Source organism: Poecilia formosa, unplaced genomic scaffold (assembly GCF_000485575.1).
Source record: "Poecilia formosa unplaced genomic scaffold, Poecilia_formosa-5.1.2 Scaffold27, whole genome shotgun sequence".
Lineage (NCBI taxonomy): Eukaryota > Metazoa > Chordata > Actinopteri > Cyprinodontiformes > Poeciliidae > Poecilia > Poecilia formosa.
Window position 1 is genome coordinate 165,774 of NW_006799966.1, and position 16,379 is coordinate 182,152.

The 16,379-nt window shown below is 39.1% G+C and overlaps 1 protein-coding gene across 5 annotated transcripts in view; it reads right to left on the reverse strand.

Annotated features, from left to right (window-relative positions):
• Window positions 1-16,093, reverse strand: part of cacnb2b (calcium channel, voltage-dependent, beta 2b) — a 30,063-nt gene extending 13,970 nt beyond the window's left edge. Inside the window, exon 1 of one of the 5 annotated variants that reach the window (XM_016669795.1) lies at window positions 14,777-16,093. In XM_016669795.1, coding sequence (XP_016525281.1) covers window positions 14,777-14,824 — 48 coding nt within the window. In that variant the 5' untranslated portion in view covers window positions 14,825-16,093. Of the gene's footprint in view, window positions 1-5,915; window positions 6,635-11,284; window positions 12,455-14,776 lie in introns of those variants that run through there. The other 4 variants (XM_016669796.1, XM_016669797.1, XM_007548514.2 and 1 more) reach the window with 4 other exon arrangements.
• Between the last annotated feature and the right edge of the window lie 286 nt (window positions 16,094-16,379).

Sequence of the window (16,379 nt, forward strand, 5' to 3'; positions counted from 1 at the left end):
CTCCCAGTAGTCTGTCCATTATTTAACAAACACCAGTGTTTGAAAATGGCCTTGAAAAGGCATCAAAAGAAAAATAATAAAAAAGAGGCAGCTAACTGATGCTTTAAAGTCACTTGAACTCTGTCTCCCATTCTGTCTACATCGTCTCCTACTTGCTGCTTTTGGTGGTGTGCTGTTTGAGCGCCTCTCAGTTGCAGCGGACAGGGAGAGAAACCTCCAGAATGATTTTACTGTTGTACACAAAAAACATAAGACTGCCACATTTCATATGCAGTTGTCCACTACTGAAGCAAACTGAAACAACAGCAACAAATGCATGAGAAAGTATTTGAGGCAAGGAAAGCATAGGCGAAGTAAAGTGAAGGACAAAGATAATGAGAGCAAGTAAAACTGGATTCCATGATGTTCAACCTGAAGGTGACTCCTTTTCCGTTCAAAAGTGTTTACACAGCTCTTTTGGTGTATGCCAGAGAAGTGCATTAGGAAGGAAGCCTCTCATTGGGAAGATGAAAATCCCTAATAGGAAATAATCAGAGGAGCCAACTGGCTGACCTGTAGCCCTGCCATTCCTTAAGAGGGCGAACTAAAATGTAGACTGGGTCTTTAAGAAATGCAAACATAAGGGGTACTGCTACATTAAAGATAATAGCAGTGGGTATGCCTTTCCTGGTCAATTTCACAGTTTTAAAAAAGAAATCAATCTAGAATCTGGTGTCATCACATTAGAATAGTAGCAGGCAATGTTTTTGGTTTTCATTGACTCCTGAAGTTGTGAGACACAGCCTCTCCAATGTGGGAAAGAAAAATACTCGAGTGCTTATTTCACACCTAATTTTGACAGCCTCACCATTCATCTTCTGATTTGCATACTTTACTATAAACTTTTGCTGTATTCCCATTCAGTTTTCACGAGTGTTATTCTCATTAAGTCCAACATTTGTTTACATTTCTAGAAAAACAGTTAGGTTTCCAAAAAAACAAAAAAAAACAAAAACAAAAACAAAAAAAAAACAGCAAAACAAAAATTCTTCTGAACCTTTGGTTAAGTGAAGGATTGAAGCCAAATTACAATCTCCAACGTTTAAAAAAAATAAAACATAAACATACGATTTGTAGAGTTTTCTATCTAAAGATGGTTTTCTTGTTGCACACTAATTTAACAGATGGGGAGATGTTTCCATAGCAACCATTCAGAGAAATTTGTCACCTAAACACAAACATCGCCCACAGGAAAAGCTAAGTCTCCCATTATAACAACTTAAAAAAAAAAAAAAAAAAATCTCTTATGAAGAAATTTTAGACCTTTAATTCATACTGGATGCTGTAAAAGGGATATAAGACATTATCCCCTTACAGCTGCTGTGTGTTGATACATCAAATGTGTATAAACTGTGTGTTTGTGTGGCTGGTTGTTTATCTTGTGTGTCTCTCTGTGTTGCCCTGTGATGGACTGGCGACCTGCCCAGGGTGTATCCTGCCGTTTGCCCAATGACCACTGGACATGGACACTAGCGCCCCCGCAATTCTGCAAGGACAAGCCGGTACAGATCATGCATGGATGGATGTTTTAAGATCTGCTCTACAGATATTTTCAAAGAACGTCGATGCATTAACATCCTCTGTCTCCATGTTGGTCAATGCTTTTCTGTTTTAAAGTCAGTGCAACAGTTTACTAATCTAATTGTGACTAATAAAATCCACCAGTTGGAAGTATGCCCAGATCTCTGTATACTGTTTTTTTTTTCCAGCATCAAAGGGAATATTATCATTTTTTATCTAATTACAACGGTGCTCTTATTGTCCTCTTATTGTTCATTTGCCGCTCATTAACGTTTGGTGAATTATTCAAACGACTGTGAGGATTTCTTTGCCACACAGTCATTTGGTCATTAACATTTGCTCATTTGCATAATGTGTGCTCTCCAATACACTTTTCTCCGATCCCTGTTTCATCAGCTGCCTTGCATAATTTGTCTGAAGAAGACTGGCTGTGTGCCCTCTGCCTGATGTTACTTTGGAGTAGATAAGGCAGCTTTCACATGACATTTTCAATATCCTATTACTCATTTAAACAATTAGCAAACTGGCTTGTACAGCTTGTTTGAAAATAGTTTAACAAGATTGTTAAACAGTATTGTTAAACAGTATTGTTTAACAATACAACAGTATTGTTGCATTCTGAAGTAATAGGATTAATAGTGCACACAGTACAATTGATAGGTTTTCCACCATATATATGATGAAATGTATAAAAGTGTCAGTGAAAATCATAGAAAGGGAATTGACAACGTGGAATGTGTGGATTGGGATTATTAAACTTCCATTAAATTAAGGTAATCCTAAATTTAAGGTATTTGGTGGCATAAAGGCAAATTGGGAAATAATGTTTGAGTGGATATCAACGTGAATAAAAAAATTATAAGCGTGATTATAGACAACAAACTCTGCCGGAAGTCACAAACCAAATATTTAAGATAAAAATGATCTGGATCTATGACCACGCTTCATAAAAAGGGACATATAGAGTAAGAAAATGCTTGTTTCTATTATGCTGTTCTTTTAAAACATCATATATGTGTTCAGATTTAGCCAAAGCAATCAGTATAGATTCAATAATATAATAGAAAGAAAAAATTGTTAATTGCTGCACTAGGATTGCTCCAAACTGGTCAGATAATAATCAGTAGTTAATCCCATCAGTAATATTTTCAGTTTTAAGCATTCAAAGGAGAGTAAAACATCTGACTAATGTAGTATGAGATTAGGTGATGTTGTCGCTGGGTGATTGTTGGTTCTTCCTTTCTGAACAAGCAGCAAATGTTTCTGTAAGTCCACATTTCACCTCCTAAGAACTTGTTAGTCTCATGGTTGAAATATCCCTGCTTTGTTTTACAGCCTCCTGCTTTTATCTGAAGTGACAAAAGTTAAAATTATTACACTGGCTCTTTCTTTTTACTATTTCAAACAATTCAGCTTTGAGGACAAAATGGTTGCTTGCTGCCCGTAGTATCTCACCCACTAATAGGTGCCTGATGAAGGGATAGTCATTGTTAAACACGTTACCCATCAGTGGTTTTATGCGTGACCAGCACAAAATATGGCATAAAAATAAGAAGTAGACCTTGACGATAAGAGATGTGAAAGCCTGAATAAATATTAAGGTGTATTCATTATACTACTTTTAAGAAATGTAGCTAAACTCTGTTACCACTTTTTGTTGCTGTCCTGAGGTTAAGCACCCCGATGTGTCTCAGTTTCTTATAAAACAATGACTAAGCACATTCTCTTTCCTTTGGAAACATTTTATAGTTTCCAATATTTACTGTTATCATTGCCCAGTTAATCATCAGAAGAAAAAAAAAGCAAAACCAACATCATAGCACCAGAGACAGAATAATGACTAAAAGATCTTCTAGGAGAAAAGCTGTGTGTGTCCTAAGCCTTTTCTCTCGCTCACATTTTCTTTCTGTGTCTGTCCGGGTCTCTGATTGTCTCTGTGTAAGGAGATTAAGATAGCATGCGTCAATCTAGGATTTAGGTCCACAGACACAAATGCAAATTCCACACAGACTGCCAACCCTGCTTCCTGTGACTATGAGCCCACAAGTTCAAGCTCCATCATCACTCACAGACACAGACTCCATTAACTGTATCAATATAATTTAATGCCTGACTTTTTTGGCTCGTTTAATAGATATAGCTCTGGATGTCCCTCATCTCTGCACATGATACAGTGTGATGTAATATTGGCTGGAAAGAGGGAGGTCTGTCCTTTTGTATGGATATCACTAGGGGAAAAAGAAAAATCTTATTCTTCTTAGAAATAATTTCCAATTATATTTGAACTACCTGTACCTGAAACTATCTGCAACTCGACTGTAGTTCGTAGCCACAAAGTAATGATAGCACATCATACACACAGAGAGAGAGAGAGAGAGAGAGAGAGAGAGTGGAAAAAAAAACATTTAAACTGAAAACAGGTCTAACTACAGATACTGAAACCTAACAGACAGCTCTGAGTCTTATTGCTCCTCTTCATGCTTGGGAGTGGAACAGATAGTGTAATACCCCAGTAACAACTACTAAGAGGCTTTTCCTATTCTAAGTAACAAGCAGTGGGCCAAACCTGCTGCAGTCCAAAACAGTAGGCCACCCAGTGAAAGATTTTTTTTTTTTATTCATTTATTTTCTAACTTTTTTTGTTTTTTTAAACTTGAAGTTAAACACAACAAATGAGTGTCTAAGGCTAAACAATATGAGTAAAAGATTGAGGAAAAAGTCACTTCAACAACAGAGAGAGACTTTGAAAAAAAATGTTTGGGCTGGGTTCAGTGGACAGTAAGCTCATAATTAACTTACTGAGTAAATAAATCAAATGAAAAGTTCCTGTTTTGTTATTTGCCGGTTCACCGAATGCATTTATGCTTTCCTGTCTCCTGCATCAACAGACTGCAGGTTCTGCAATATTCAATGTTTTGAGTTTGGTAAAATATAAATACATACATTGGATAAAGTTAGTGACATACAGTGGACACACCATGACTACACTTCAGATTTGGATTGGCCTTACAAATACATATCTGAAAATAGTTGTGTTAGCACTAGGTTCACTTGAGTCAATAATTTGTAGGACAACCTTTCCCTACAATTACATGTGCAAATATTTTGTCTCTACCAATTTTGCACATTTAGAGGGGAAATTGTTGCCCACTCTCTTATCAAAAATGCCTAAGCTATGCCATATTGGATAAAGAGCATCTCTGAACATCAGTTTTAAAGTCTTGATACAGATGCTCAACTGGATTTATGCCTGGAGTTTGACTGGACCATTCTAAAGCGTAAGTTTTGATCTGAGTCATTTCGTTGCAGCTCTGGGTGAATGTTCAGGGTTGTTTTACTTCTGCAAGTTAAACCTCCATACAGTGGATCTCTATAGCTCCTCCAGTGCAACCAGCTTCTTGGCTGGTAAATAAAAAATTACTCTCCTTGTCAGTTTTTTCAGAACTTCAGAACTAGATCAGACTTTTTTTTTTTTTTGGTCTTCATAATGCAATTTATTTTATAATGTAGAAACCTCTTAAGCAATTAGAGACAGTTTTTTTTTGGACTCACTAACCAATGATTCTGAAGCCAATTGGTTGAGCTGCATTTCATTTAGGCCTATTACAGGAAATGTGACTAAGTAGAAAAATAAACTGCTTCTTAAATTATTTGTAATAAATAAATAAATAAGCAAAAAAAAAAAAAAAACATAAAATATTGTTCTTCCACTATGTAATTATGAACTACTTTGTGTTGGTCAATTGCAGAAAAGCCAGATCAATTACAATAAAGTATGGAGTGGTGTATATTGATGTTTATTAAGTAAATTAGTTTGTCTTTATAGAGAAAGTTGTCAGAATAAAAAATAAACAGATACTGTTACAGCTTCAAGCCAGAACTGATCAAAACTTTCCTTTCAGCAAAGTTTGATCAGTTTAACTCTGTGCAGTCCCTATTCCCCAGTTGTTCCTGAATCCATTTGCTGCTGCTTCAATGCTGAAGCAAATGGGAATTCAGTCAGCCACTGGCAATTCCCACAATATGAGAGAGAAAAATCAAGGAAAGAGATTTAATCCCTCTGATCCTCAGACTATTAGTTATGCAACTCTCTGAAGCCTGTCATTCAGCAGGACACATGGCATGGTACAAGCATGTGGAAACGCAACTCTCTGCCCCTGCAGCGCTGTGGCTGTTATAGTGGGTGCAATGATATGGAAAGGCCTCGCAGACGGGATTAACGCCCAGTGCAACAGATGGTGTCTTTTTTTTTACGCTTCCTGTTCAGCACACACTCACAGATACACCCATGCAGATACAGGTAAAAGAAAAGAAAAAAAAGAGGAAGCAAATCAAGAGAATCCTGGGAATTTTACCTTCTTTTTGGGCGGCATCGTTGGTTAAAAGTGTCCACCTGCGTTATCCTAACGAGCTGACTTCACCGGTCACCTGGCTCCAGTGAGTGATACATAAAGCATGCCATGAGAACGCGCTTACTTCCGCTTAATGTGTCACAACGGATCGATCTCTGCGCAAAGAAAAGTCCGCTCTTTACGCGCTGTTTTGAGCGTAAAATTTCCCAAAACGAATCGCGACGCGCAGGACGGCACTGGAGAAGAGTTTGGAAGCTGCACCGTGTTGAGTTGAGGGTAGTTACCCTTTCCAGAGTCCTCTGGGTATTAAAGGCTTATTTCTCAGTGTGGCATCTGTTGCGCCGCACACCGCTCACTCTGACCTCAGGCTCCCGACCACGTCAAAGTTGTTGTCCCAACCTGCCCGTGCGTGCGCTCCATAAATCCAGAAATATTTCAAGGTGAGAAACGTCTCGTTTGTGCTGCAGATTTCATCCTCGGCTAGTGTGACGCTTGATGAATGTGTTTGTGCATCCCGTGCGACTTCCTGGGGTCTGGCTGCACAAATGAGAATATTTTTGGCCCGGCTCCAGGGGAGAGAGATGGAATTAAAAATCAGGCAATAGAAAATGCCTTTGTGCGCCCTGTTTACAGCTCAGGACAACAGACAAACCCAGCATTCCTCATCCGGAAGGAGTAATCATGAGATTTTCTCACCACTAACACTGTGTTCAGCTGCACACACACACACACACCCACACACACACACACACCCAGAATGATTGTTATATCATGAGGTTATCCCTTCACTGCGTGGACTGCATATGGCGGGACATCGCTGCAGAAGCCTGGGAGAAGGACTACCGGTGGCGGTTCTCACATGAGTGGCGCACTGGGCTAGACCCCTGCAAGAGCCAAAAGAGCCTCAAATTATAATGTAAATGAGTAATTAAGTACATGCTTAAATATGAAATAATCTAATTTACATTATAGATACAAGCACTAAATAAATTGTTTCCGTGTTTTAGAGATTATTCAAAAAAATCTTCCTTGTGCCTTTTCTAATTTAATAAAACAAAGTTTGGTAACACTTTATTTGAAGGGGGGTGAATAAGACTGACATGACACTGTAATAAACATGCTTAAACTTTACCTTTAATAACATAAAGTTACCTCATTTTTAAAGTGCAATCAGTAATACTTTTATAAAAAAAATTACATCAGTGATGATTTCTTGGTTAATGTCAAGTTGTCATAACAAAGGCATTTTGAATAATGTCAACTTTGTATTAAAATTGTCATAATTTACTGAATGGCGCTTTATGACAAGGGTCATAAATATTCATGAAGGCTTATTCATGTTCATGACAGGTTTTTATGTCAGTGTCATGTCAGTCTTATTCACCCCCCTTCAAATAAAGTGTTACCCAAAGTGTGTTTTGCTTTAAAGAATCTGTATTCAGAGCATTCAAATTGGTTCTGAGTACTTATGCCATCCTAATCTAAAGTTTTTTTTGTTGTTGTTGTTTTTTTAAAGATAGTAATTAAAACCCTAATAGACTGTATCTAAGCGTTGTGTTACATGTTATTCATTTGTTTCTTCACTTTCACTTTTCTAAATCAAATGTTTTGGCTGCTACATTCACCACTCTTCTAAAGTAGTTGATGCAGCAAGACCCATTGGTCACTGCAGCTGGTTCCTATCCACAACTGTGCAGGGTACATCAGCAGATGGGCGATGCAGTGGGGTACTAAAGTCCTCTGGGAGAGACACAGATGAGACGTTACATAATTGAAAATGGAAAAGAAAGCTCTGTGTCTGTTGTCAGCTTGGCCCAAGCCTGTGACCTCCGGGTCAGACACAAATGTGTGCCTAAAGTACTAAAGTACAAAATCTCTGTAGTCACAGACACAGGCAGTGTATGTGATCTGAATCCAAATCTTTGCCACAGTTTTTATAGCAATTTGACAATTTCAGATCTCCCCTCTCTTTAAAAAAAACCTACTTCTGTTAATTTTATTAGCCAGCAGGAATCATTTATATTAATGTTAAGAAGGCCCTGAACCAGATGCTCTTATATTTCTTGGGGCCTCCTGTCTGTCCTTGGTAGTCTGGTTTCTAATCCTGTCATTATCTTCTCCTTGGCCTTCAAAACTCCTCCTCTTCTAAATATTGATACCAAAACAAACAGAATCACACCCATAAAACAGAGCAGCTCCCCCTAAGCCGTTTCACAGTCTGCCATTTTACAGCCACATACCTAAATGTGTTTTCTGTTCATTTTATGATGGACCCAAAGTTAAATTTAACTGTAAAGAAAATAATCTTTAAGACCTTTGCAAAGTACACTACGAGTATGGTATGCATTTGTTTTAGGGTTCCACAAAGATGTTCTCAAAACAACATTCTAAAGGAATATAATTATCTCAGAATAAATGTGGGTATTCTGCAAAGAGCTTCAAAGATCTAGTTTAGATCAAATCATTCATATGTGTTTTAGTTGCAAATTCAGAATCCACACCTAAAATCTGCAGTAATGCATGAAAATCAATTCATACTGGCGCTCTTAAGCCAGTCTTACAGAGCTGGAGCTAATAGGTGAGTTTTGCATTTCCTTTTTTCCGAGCACTTCATTACCACTTTATATAAATAAACACGCTGCTTTGAATTTTGCATTCAAGAGAATTATATTTCCTTGTGTATAATTCTTTTGTCTTAAGGTGACAAATAAGGTTCTATATACACTATGAAAAAGAAACTCCCATCAATCCAGGCTGGTTTAGAGTCAGTTGTATTTCAGCTTTGACTGGGCAAGCCAGTGCCAGAGCAGTTATAGCTGCCAAATCTAGTTGTAAAAATAGATTTTGGAGATAGTAATATTAATAAGCAGCCAAAACACACAAGACAGAGACTGTTGTATGTGGGCTGATTCTAATGCGTTTTTCCCCACAGTGACTGCTTTGACAAGTTTGCACAAATAGTTTGCTAGAATTCAGTGATTTTTTTTAAATAACATTTAATAACACATTTCTGGTCTATTTCACACCAGTTCTACTGTTAAAATATTTTAAATCAATCCCAATTATCTCTTTACTACATTTTTATACACTCATACAGTTGTTATGTTCAGGAGGCTTTTGGGGGATTTTCTTTTGGCTTTGGCTGCTTCAGTTTCAATTCCACATATGTACCTGACCACCGAAGAATGCTGTGTAGCCTGTTCAGTAAAATATGAAGAAAAATGAGCAAAAGGCAAACAATGTCCAGGATTTGTGTTCAGAAGAGCATCCTCATAAAAATAGCTCAGATAAAGTTTCCAAGTTTTTACCAAGTAAATGTTGGTATTTTTTTCTAGACAAATTACTTTATAATCTTTAAAAACGCTACTCATTTATAAGGAAAAAAAAAGGTAAGAGAAACTGAATGTTCTTTCCACTCCCTTATCTCTGGTAACATATTAAGAAGTTCTCCCAATTCACCTGAAAGAGTTTAATACCCTCATAAAATGTGCAACATTCATTAAATTTCTGAAACTCATACATCTCCTCAGAGCCCACTACTGTCATCCCCTGGCTTATCCACTCTATCACACGTGTCCATATGCACATGTCCGCTCACACATTCATAAACAAGCCTCCGTCACTAAGCCTCTTACAATCAGTGCGCTTGCATGTGAGTGTGTGTTGTTATTTGAGGCCAGAAATGCATGATTGGGCTGCTGGGCCCGAAATGGATGGCACGCACAATTACCGGCAAAGCTCCAGATCCTAACCTCTCACTCAGTCCTCCACTTTGTCCATACAGCTCACTAACGTACATCTGCCTCCAGTCTAAAAACAGAACCCTGTCTCCATGAAGCCAAAATGCTGTGCTTAGTTTGCCATTTTAAACTGTGGCAATTAAGTTACACCCATTTTCCCCGATTTGAGATGAATAATTGTCTTCCACAATCTGGCTCTCTAATGCAGCTGAAGTTTCTGTTTGCCTTGGTAGGAGGGTGTGATCCTCGGAGCAGAGGAAAGCTAATAGCTAGTTGGTTGATCACCATCTGTTTCAGCTGACTTTAGCTCATCAAAGGAACACACACTGAAAATGTTCTCATCATTGGGATACAAGATTGTGTCAGCAGATATTAGAACTCTAACAATTGTTTCAGCTGAACAAGAGGAGCCACACCCACCGATTAATCTGGGCCGTGCCCATCGGCATCATTTGCTACAACTTATCTATCAACTGTAGCTCCACCAATAGCAGAGAACGCTTTTGTATCGGCTTTTGTATCTGCTGACAGACATACAGATGATGTGTTTCTGTGCTTTCCAGGTTTTGTCTTCGTTCCAAAACTTGTCTTCAGACTTCAAACTCACTAACAGCTGTTCTGTCGAATCTGCTGATGAGGCAGAGTGGTACAGCATCTGGCATTCTCAGTACATACATACTTTCTGGAAAGATGTCTATTATGAAATCTGCCCTCTTCAGGTAAGGTAACTGTCACTGATAATAACTTATCCATGTTTATGCTCAAGTGCTTGGGTCATGCATCAGAAATATATATAAAGCAGACTTGCAAGTCCACATCTAAATGGCTGAAAATGCTTTGGAATGGCCTAGTCAATGTCTGGACATAAATCTGATGAAGAGGCTGTGGCCCCAGGTCAACAGGCCATTTAGGCTTGAAAAAAATCCAATTGTGGCCAAATTAAACAAAAATCTGCAATGATTAGGGCCCATTTCTTTCACTCTGATCTTAGAGACTAATTTCTCAGTTAATGCAAACACCTGCTGACAGATTCTACCAAGAGTTATTATATTTTAAGTACTTTGTACTCAGCCAGTTTAGTTTGGTCAGTTTTTTTCCCCTTTTATTTTAATAAAAGGGGAAAAAAGTTCATTTTTATTACTCAACTAGAAAAACTAAAAGCAGCAGGATTTGTGTGGCGTTTGTTTGACAAAAAATCTTTTGAAAATAACCTGCAATAATATGGACGTGAAAAACTGTGTTGTTGAGACTGAATTTGTCTTAAGACAGTAAAAGTCCGCTTTTCGCCCTCTCTGCTGTCATCTACTGCAGCTAAAATGTCAACAACTTGCAGTCCTTTTTTCCCCAGACTATATGGTAAAAAAAAATCGGAACTATCCCTTTTAATCATCTTTGGCTGCACAACTGTTCCACACAAAACTGCTGACGCGCAAAGAAATACCTTCCAAAATGGTAAATTACAAATTAGTATGTGGGTAGAAAAATAATCTCTTTGTAAAAACTGTAATAAACCTCTTTTGACCAGATAACGCTAACAGCAAGAAAAAGTCTTTTAAATCCAGTAACAACTCTCCCCCTCTGTCCTCGTTTCACTCCTCCCCACATCCTACCAGATAAGGAGCCAATACTCACCCAGGAGACGTTCTTTGCCTTCAGCAATTTGGACATGGCCCGCAGGTGGAAAGGCAGAGAACCCGACTCCCGACAGACTCAGTCACATGCAAAGACGCCCAGACTGCATTTAGCAGCTGTGGCAACATCCTCCATCCTCCACTGTCTGCCCCCTTTGCCAACAAACCTCCCCAGATTTACATCTGCCTGAAGCCTCGGCTGCCCATCAGACCCAGCGAAACGTTCTGCAAGGAGGAGGAGGAGGAGGAAGACGAGGAAGAGTGGGAGCCAAAGAGAAACAAAGACGAGCTCCAGAAGTAGCTGTCAGAGGCAGAAATAGAACTTGCATAAAGTTCCCTCCGTCTTCTGCCTGAATCATCCTCTTCTTCTTCCTTGTTGATGGTCACCTGATCACCCTTAAATGACTAACATCCCTGAGAATATGAAGGTAAACGTCTATCTGAAGCACGGCTTAAAATGTTATGAGAAAAAAAAAAACAAAACAAAACAAAACAAAAAAAAAACCTGCAAACAGTCAACTTTGCCCTCCTAACATCTGGGGGGAAAGAGATGAAGGAAGAAGAACAGTGAGGAAGAGCGATGATGGGAAACTGAGTAAGGTGAAATCAACCAGTTGGAAAAGAGCACAGCAGGTTGGAGGGCAGGGTGCTGATCTCCAGCTTTAGATTAAAGAAAAACATTGTTTTCTCTCTAATGTCTTGTTTCCATTCCATACTATGTCAAACAGAGAACAACAGGGGGGAGGATGAACCTATTCAGCCTCCATGCTTCTGTCCCTGCCTGTGTTATCTTGTGCCGTGATTGTAATCTGGCCGATGAGCCTCTGATTGGTCAGGCAGGGAAAGAGAAGGATTGGTAGAGTCAGAGATTAATGGAATTATACACGATCGCCTGTTTTTCCAGACTTAAAATCACATTCAAATTGAGCCTTTTCTGGAGCGTTAGTGACAAAACATGATGTGAGCAACTCTGCAGCGAACTTTGCACAAAAAGGAAGAACATTTATGTCTGGGCAATAATTTTCCTCTGGCAATATATCTTGCTTTGTTATTTTATTCCCTTTAAATTGTGACACATTTGTAAAAAAATTATATCGGCTTGTTAAGCATCATAGTTATGGGTTTCCTCCCATAAAAAAACAAAACAAAACAAAAAAAAACTTGTCAAATTCACCATCATCTGGGTCTCAGCGTTCATTCTACAACCGCTACATCATGACAAAAGCGAAATTTAACAACAAAAAATTTATCTTTTCTAGCAGTCGTTGTACAGCACATACAGCAGTAAAACAAGCTGACCAAACATGCTGGAGCTCCTCTTGGGTTGCTATGTAACAGGCTGGGTTACCTTGGGCTGGCTAGGTAACGGAACAGCGTCCACTGACTGTGACTTAGTTATAAGGAAGTTTTTCTAACAGCTGGTTTTTCAGATACCAAAAAACATGAACTTATTACCAGAAAAAATGTTGGGGAGTTTTGTAAGCTCTCTGACTGTTTCTATGAGCAGTAGAGACTCAAATGGAAGCATAGAGTGACGTGTGACTCATAAATATTGGCACATAAGTATTTCTGAAGGATTATAAAGTGAAAAAATAGCACAAATTGGTAATAAATCTGAACTGTTTAACCTTTACTGAGCTCAACCTTTTGTGTTGGGTTTCCAGTAACAGTGCTCTCGCTTAGACTACTACACAATGCAGAGCACAATTCAATAAAATATGATTTTCTGTTTGAAACAATTGATGCTTTTATATTCAACAGCCTTTACCAAACTATGCTCACCTACGTACACATTCATCAATGAGCCTTCATCAAATGTGAGCAGCAGGTATCATTTGTCGTTGCGACGCTGCTTTTATTCGACCTGATTTTCTAAGCTCCTTTTTTTTTTCTGGCTTGGTGCTGAGGTGGGCACTCATGCTATGCAGCAGTTACAGCGCGCGGTAATCTGCAAGGCTTTAAGCTGACAGTCGAGAGAGTGCCGAGGGCCAACAGTAAGCCAGCTTCATGCGGGGGAAAATATGGCGACGATAAGGTTTTCTGCAGTTGACGCCATCACAAAATGCGCAGCTCTAATAAACATCATAATATCAGCATTAACAGGAATTACCAAAAGAAGTGGAGGCACATGCAAAACTCGTGCAGTAAGTAAAGATGAGTTGGAGGAGAAAGTTAGAGAGGGAAAGTAGAAAAGGGAACAGAGTCAGAAAGAAAAAAAAAGAAAAAAAAAGACTGACATTTCTGTTTCGTCCTGTCATCAACAGATTGGTAAACCCACACTTGTCAATTTTCTGCCAATATTATTTTACTTACTCTTGAGCCACTTGAATCTCAACTGGTTCAAAAACTTCTGTATTGATTTTACTTGATTTCAGTGAGAAATGCTTTCATCAAAACATATTGATTGATAGACTTTAAATACTTTGGCAACTATCCAAGTGAATGAAGATCACACTTGGGGCTCTTCAGGATTTTGAAGAGCCGCAATTTACCAATATCTATAAACTCTCCGTAGCTCAGGTTATGACATGCTAATAACACAAAACGTTACAACTCTGTTTCATCACAAAGTCAAAGTCATGTAGAGTCACTAAGTGTGTCCATGATACGGACGACAGGATTTGTCAGAATTTGCACAAGCTTAATGCAAAAAAATAAAAAAAATAAAAAAATTAGAAGCCTTTGTTTTTTATCTGAAAAATATATGGTTAGGAATCAGTAATCAAATAGACTCAACAAGTGTATACTATCCATTAAAGTTTTTTGTCAAGTACACCCACAAGTGTAAAAACATTGCCAGAATACTAAAAATACACACAAAAAAAAATCTGGGGCAAGCTTTATTTTTTTGTAGATTAAATGACTGTTTTTGGTGTCTTTACAGGTAAACATTAATCAGTCAACTGCAGCTTATCCAAAATAAATCTACTTTACTCTCTTGCAAGGTACTTTAATTCATTTGTGTGTGACTAATACAAATGGTAGGTGGCCTGAAGCTCTTTTCCAGTCATATTAACTACTCAAAGTGCTTTACACTGAAGCCACATTAACACATTCACACTCACATATATAAACCAATACTCAGATTAGTAGGCAACAGGAGTCACGCCCACAAGCTTCCAGTTACAAACTCTTTACACCAGTAAAAAAATCTTCCAATGTCTGTTACAAGAGGATTACTTTGGAAAACAAAACTATCTGAATTATCATAGTAAACATTATGACATTCTTTTCTTTTTTTTTATCATAATAGATCAAAGCCCGGCTGAGGATAAACGAAGAGAATAAAGTGCAAGAGTCCGCAGTTTAAACTCACTGTTTGTGTAATTGAGCATGCAAACGTACTGCAGATGAAAGACGATGCACATCTGAATAAGTGAATTAACTGCTGTACCCCCCTGTAGTCCCTTCGCTCTACCCCACCGCAAGACTCCACTGTTGCTATGCGATCAAAAGGGTGCGTATAGATCCTGCAGGTGATGCTGCCACTTACATAGGTGGACTGCACTCTCCGCCAGTGTCCCAGCCCACAGCAATGCATCAAGACATCAAGTTTTAGGGAGAGAAGGGGACAGGCCAGATGAGCCTCCGGGGGTTGGGGGGTTGGTCACCTTAAAACCAGCTCACAAATTTCACTCTCATGGTCCATGAAGAGGAGCTCATCAGGGAGTTTAGGGATCCCGTGAGAGACGAAGACTCCAATCTACAAAGTCCACAAGTTGTCGAAGGGGTGGAGAGAGAGGGGAGGTCACCTGGGGAGTCAAGTGTCTGCTTCCTCTTTTGAGACCTGGTCCAGGTGAGGCTCACAGCATATATCTAGATATCCACCACCTATGCAGCATATGTCAGTCTGAAGAGCAGGGGGATTTCTAAATCTCTTGGTGTGAATATGCTCACCTCATCTTTAAAAGAACAGGTGGTTCATCTGTCGGTCTGCATATTTGCCCTTCCATCCCGCCTCACCTCTATCAGTGTCTCAGCATCCCCTGTTGAGAATCCTTCAGCCTGCACTTCAGTTCAAACACCGAGAACAGTCTGCTGCTGGAACTAAATATCATTTTCTTCTCTGCGAGTCTCTCAGCGCTCTTCAGTTTCTCACATTAGTTTAGTCAGAGATCCTGCATCACTCTCCACATCCATCTTGTCCTCATCCCTCTCTCTTAAGCTCACTGTAGGAGTCCAGAATCAGACAGTTTCAGGTTCAGTGCTCTTCAGTCTTCCTTTTCTTCCTCCTTAAAGATTCCAGCCCTGTAGCCCCTCCTCCTTCTCAACCACTATCTCTCCTTCTCGCTGCGCATGCTGTTTCCTTCACCACAGGGGTACCGTCTCTTCAGGGGCGTTTCAGCTTACCTGAGTCACTCTTTGCGATCCTGTTGCGACTGTCTGTGCACGTGTGTGTCTGTGTGTGTGCAGAGGCTGCAGCTGAAGTGCTGTCCCTCTCTGTTGCCATGCTAGAGCCGGGTAACATTCGGCTAGCGCAGGAGAAACACAGCCTGAATTCAAATGCACCTCCGGTCTGTCAGATTTACAAAGCCTCCTCTCCTGCTCAGCAGCCCCCAATCTCTCTTCTGTCTCCCCCTCCTTCCTTATCTCATGATCTGCCCTCTCTTTATCTCATTTCTCTATCTTATTTTCCTCATCTCTGTTCACCTTGTCCACTCTAAGTGCCTCTGCTGTTCAATTTTGAGTAATTTTCTTTTAATTTTGTGCTAAAAACAGCTTCCTCCCCAACTTATTACCAACTATTTACAACTTAAACATAATTCAGATTAAATTAAATTATCTGGAAGTATTTATGGCTGTAGTGAACCAGTTGATTGTTATACACTACTTTGTGTTGATCTGTAATATAAAGTCCCAATAAAATACACTGGAGTTTTTGGTTGTAACATAACAATATTTTTCCAGCTTTCTTTGAAATGACTGCACCAGTGCAGAGCTACTTTTTATGACTGTACCTGTTACACATTCGCTGTTTCACACTGAACATTACTTATACCTGAACCTCATTAAAAAGATACAATTGTAAATTTTTCTTCTTTGTTAAAATTCTCCTCACTGTGTGTGGTGTCAAGGTAAACTTTCTACAGCTTTGA